The sequence below is a fragment of the Rutilus rutilus genome, assembly GCF_951802725.1.
Source record: "Rutilus rutilus genome assembly, chromosome: 11".
Taxonomy (NCBI): domain Eukaryota; kingdom Metazoa; phylum Chordata; class Actinopteri; order Cypriniformes; family Leuciscidae; genus Rutilus; species Rutilus rutilus.
The window spans coordinates 43668531-43673530 of NC_140216.1; the positions used below are offsets into that span (position 1 = coordinate 43668531).

A 5000-nucleotide genomic window follows, 5' to 3' on the forward strand; every position below is an offset into this window, starting at 1 on the left:
TTACTAGCTGATGCAGCTTCACAAACAAAGGTAATCAGTTTCTCTTCAATATTTCTGAAAGCGTCCAGATCGTCCACGAAGAACACGTGTCTCTCGCTGGGTTTGCTGGCGATACTCACCAGCTCGCCATAATCAGCATCGGCAAACCCGATGGCAAACACCACATAACCTGCAGAAAACACACGCTATATGAGATACTACACGTTTGAAGAGTTCAGCGTGTGAGAAAGGCCTCGGCGCACCTTCTGCCTGGATCTCCTGGGAAACCTGGAGCACGTCGTCTTGGGAACGCCCGTCCGTCAGCACCACCAGCACTTTAGGCACGCCCCTTCTGGCCCCGCCCACTTCCGTCAGCACCGACGCCTTCACGTGCTGCATGGCCCTGCCTGAGGTCAGAGGTCAGAGGTCACACACACTCACGAGCATCAGTGTGTTACAGCAGAGCGTAGGAGTGTGTGTGGGTTTGTCTTTGCCTGTCTTTGTGTTTCCTCCTTTATATGAGATCCTCTGAATGGCGTCCAGAAGGCTTTCTTTATTGAGGTGCGAGCTGAGCTTGAACTCGGTGCGTGCGTCGTCACTGAACTGAGCGATGGCCACCTGAGACACACACACACACACACACACGCACACACACACACACACGGATTGAATCGTGAGGTGCATGTTCATGATCATAAGACAAAATCATATGAATTACTTACTTTTATGAGGTTTAGCATTTGGATATATATTTAGACAGGATCAAACGATAGGGTGCTTTAATAACTTAATTACTGATTTTATTCCGGAAGATTAGCAAAAGTAATACAACAATACGAACAAAACTAATACAACAATACAAGTTTGTTTTTTTTTACGATAATTTAGTCTTTTAAGAACAGGTTCACATAGTAAGTGCCGTAAAGCGAGTTTTGCACCATCAGAGGGTTAAAAATCCATTGATGAATGATAACTAGTATAAAATAAATGCTAGATTATGAAAAGCTAATAATTGAATCATAATAATGTGTTTAACTAAAATAAACATAATTTAAAAAAAATTAAATAAAAAAAATAAATAAAACACTTTTGATAAAAAAGATGGAACATTTCATTTTGAGAGCAGTGAACATGTGATTGTGTCATTAAATTATGGAAATATTAATATAAAATATTTTTGCTGTAAGGGTTAGGGCTGAAGACGCCGTTACAGGATCAGGTGTGTGCTTTAGTGCTGATGAAGAGTGTGTGTTCCTCACCTGAGTGTGTGTTCCTCACCTGTGTGTTCCTCACCTGAGTGTGTGTTCCTCACCTGAGTGTGTGTTCCTCACCTGTGTGTTCCTCACCTGTGTGTTCCTCACCTGTGTGTGTGTGTTCCTCACCTGTGTGTTCCTCACCTGTGTGTTCCTCACCTGAGTGTGTGTTCCTCACCTGTGTGTTCCTCACCTGTGTGTGTGTGTTCCTCACCTGTGTGTGTGTTCCTCACCTGAGTGTGTGTTCCTCACCTGTGTGTTCCTCACCTGAGTGTGTGTTCCTCACCTGTGTGTTCCTCACCTGAGTGTGTGTTCCTCACCTGAGTGTGTGTTCCTCACCTGTGTGTGTGTTCCTCACCTGAGTGTGTGTTCCTCACCTGTGTGTTCCTCACCTGAGTGTGTGTTCCTCACCTGTGTGTGTGTTCCTCACCTGTGTGTGTGTTCCTCACCTGTGTGTTCCTCACCTGTGTGTGTGTGTTCCTCACCTGTGTGTGTGTTCCTCACCTGAGTGTGTGTTCCTCACCTGAGTGTGTGTTCCTCACCTGAGTGTGTGTTCCTCACCTGAGTGTGTGTTCCTCACCTGAGTGTGTGTTCCTCACCTGAGTGTGTGTTCCTCACCTGTGTGTTCCTCACCTGTGTGTGTGTGTTCCTCACCTGTGTGTGTGTTCCTCACCTGTGTGTGTGTTCCTCACCTGTGTGTGTTCCTCACCTGTGTGTGTGTTCCTCACCTGAGTGTGTGTTCCTCACCTGTGTGTTCCTCACCTGAGTGTGTGTTCCTCACCTGAGTGTGTGTTCCTCACCTGTGTGTGTGTTCCTCACCTGTGTGTGTGTTCCTCACCTGTGTGTGTGTTCCTCACCTGAGTGTGTGTTCCTCACCTGAGTGTGTGTTCCTCACCTGAGTGTGTGTTCCTCACCTGTGTGTGTGTTCCTCACCTGTGTGTGTGTTCCTCACCTGAGTGTGTGTTCCTCACCTGTGTGTGTGTTCCTCACCTGTGTGTGTGTTCCTCACCTGAGTGTGTGTTCCTCACCTGAGTGTGTGTTCCTCACCTGAGTGTGTGTTCCTCACCTGAGTGTGTGTTCCTCACCTGTGTGTTCCTCACCTGAGTGTGTGTTCCTCACCTGTGTGTGTGTTCCTCACCTGTGTGTGTGTTCCTCACCTGTGTGTGTGTTCCTCACCTGTGTGTGTGTTCCTCACCTGAGTGTGTGTTCCTCACCTGTGTGTGTGTTCCTAGCCTGTGTGTGTGTTCCTCACCTGAGTGTGTGTTCCTCACCTGTGTGTGTGTTCCTCACCTGAGTGTGTGTTCCTCACCTGAGTGCCGCTCGGCCCGATCCGGTCCAGGGCTCCCGCTGTGCTGTACAGGAACCGGATGATCTTCTGGAAGTTGTCGTCTCCGATACTCCATGATCCGTCCACCAGAAACACCAGATCTGCTTTAGCAGCGCGACACACTAACACACACACACACACACACACACACACACACACACACACACACACTGATGAAGCCTGCTGTACGTCCCGAACTCTCACGATGTCATGTGACACGTACCTTCTTTAGTGGCGGGAAGTGTGGGCGGAGGGGCGGAGCTTCTGGCCGTGGTGGGCGGAGCCGTGCTCAGAGGAACTACACACACATTTCACCATTACAAACAACACAAGACTACTGTACAGGTGATGCTTGTCACTGTCCGTCTGACGGGAACGAGTCTAAATGATGTAATCATGTCTGAATGAATCTCTTAATTCTGTCTCATAACATCTAAAATGTTTGGATCCAATTTCTCATACATTATGACAGACAACATTTGAATGATTCTATATTTATAAACACAATAACTGTATCACCATTAGAGAGAGGATTCTTTTTCACAGTGTGTGTGAGTGTGTGTGTGTGTGTGTGTGTGTGTGTGTGAGTGTAAGTGTGATTGTGTGTGTGTGTGTGTGTGTGTGTGTGTGTTTGATTGTGTGTGTGTGAGTGTGAGTGTGTGTGAGTGTGTGTGTGTGTGTGTGTGTGTGTGTGTGTGTGTGTGTGTGTGAGAGTGTAAGTGTGTGTGATTGTGTGTGTGTGTGTGAGTGTGAGTGTGTGTGTGTGTGAGTGTAAGAGTGTGTGTGTGTGTGTGTGTGTGTGTGTGTGTGTGAGTGTGTGTGTGAGAGTTTTTTTACCTTTAGATTACTAGATTTAATCAATAATAAATAAACAGTAATTTAGACCCACATTCCTCACATTCTTTCAACTTAAATTCAAAATAACTCACAATTTCATGCCTAAACCTTTTAATTCAGCTCAAAATATCTTGCATTGGGTGTCTTTGCCAATCTCTTGTGTAAAAAAATAATATAACATGTTATTTCATGACTCTTGCCACTAGATGGCCTTATAGCTCTATATGGAGCAAACGAGCTGTTCCGCTGGGTCAGGAATATCTCTGAATGTAACAGCAATGGTCATGAGAACACTAAACACCAGTTCTTACCATAAAAATACATTGTAGAAGGAATTTGGAGGTCAAAATGAATGAAAATGAAGAAACCAAAAAGGTGTCGCACTTAACCATCTAACAGGGGACCAAATTAATTTAGTTTAATAGAATCATTATTTACTGTATAAAGTGGTGGCCTGCAATACCTTAAAGAGCAATTTCTGCTTGATTTAACCCATAACACTTCATTCTTGCCATAAAAAATACACTGAAATAAGATCTTTGAGGTAAAAAAACAGTGTGATAGAGTGTGCGTGAGTGTGTGTGAGAGAGTGATAGAGTGTGTGTGTGTGTGTGTGTGTGTGTGTGTGTGTGTGTGTGTGTGTGAGAGATAGAGTGTGTGTGTGTGTGTGTGTGTGTGTGTGTGTGTGTGTGTCTGTGTGTGTATGTATGTATGTATGTATGTATGTGCACATATATGCAAGGACACCAGTAAGGCACTTAATTATCTTCTTCTCCCTTTCCTCTCCCACTTTTATCCTATTTTTCTTACTCAACATGTGCTTTCAATACATTCCTCTTGTCTCTCGACAACGCTCTTTGATCACGCACAGAAGGCAGCGCAATACTGCTAATCTGCGTCCCATTCTCATCCTCACACACACCTCTCTCTCTTTCTGTGGGTCTATGGAATTGTCAGTCAGCACTCAAGTCAAGTCATCTTCATTTATATAGCGCTTTTAACAATGTAGATTGTTCCAAAGCAGCTTTACAGTGATAATAGGAAAATAAAGTAAAGTGATTTGGCTTTACAGCAGCTCTAGAATAAAGTTATTGTCCAGCTAAAGTTAGTTTGATTGATTCACTTCCATCGCAACGATTATAAGTTATTAACTTAGGGGCCGCTAACACACACCGTTCTAACAGAAAACTCTTCAGTTCTTTCTGCGCAAACTTCAAAGACGTGAACCTGTGAGAACGCTGATGGCGTGCACATGCGTATTAATGCCCTACAGACTGCAAACGCTGCTTCCAAATCTTCAGTTCTCATTCTCCTGGATCTGCTGCCTTCGACACTGTGAATCATCAGATCCTTCTGTCCACCCTCTCATCTCTGGGCATCACAGGAACTTCACTCGACTGGTTCGAGTCCTATCTCACAGGTAGGTCCTTCAGGGTCGCATGGAGAGGCGAGGTATCCAGAGCACATCAGCTGACCACAGGGGTTCCTCAGGGCTCAGCTCTTGGACCCTTGCTCTTCTCCATCTACACCACATCACTGGGACACATCATACAGACACATGGTTTCTCCTACCACTGCTATGCTGATGACACACAGCTCTTCCT

At 45.2% G+C, this 5000-nt stretch overlaps 1 protein-coding gene across 1 annotated transcript in view; it reads right to left on the reverse strand.

The window, feature by feature from the left end:
• The window catches only part of col14a1b (collagen, type XIV, alpha 1b), a 91214-nt gene that overhangs the window by 40400 nt on the left and 45814 nt on the right, over window positions 1-5000 (reverse strand). The window contains exons 22-26 of the mRNA XM_084424625.1: window positions 2783-2857; window positions 2542-2681; window positions 474-597; window positions 243-386; window positions 5-169 (exon numbers count right to left, since the gene is read on the reverse strand). Of these exons, the coding sequence (XP_084280751.1) occupies window positions 5-169; window positions 243-386; window positions 474-597; window positions 2542-2681; window positions 2783-2857 (648 nt within the window). The remainder of the gene's footprint in view (window positions 1-4; window positions 170-242; window positions 387-473; window positions 598-2541; window positions 2682-2782; window positions 2858-5000) is intronic.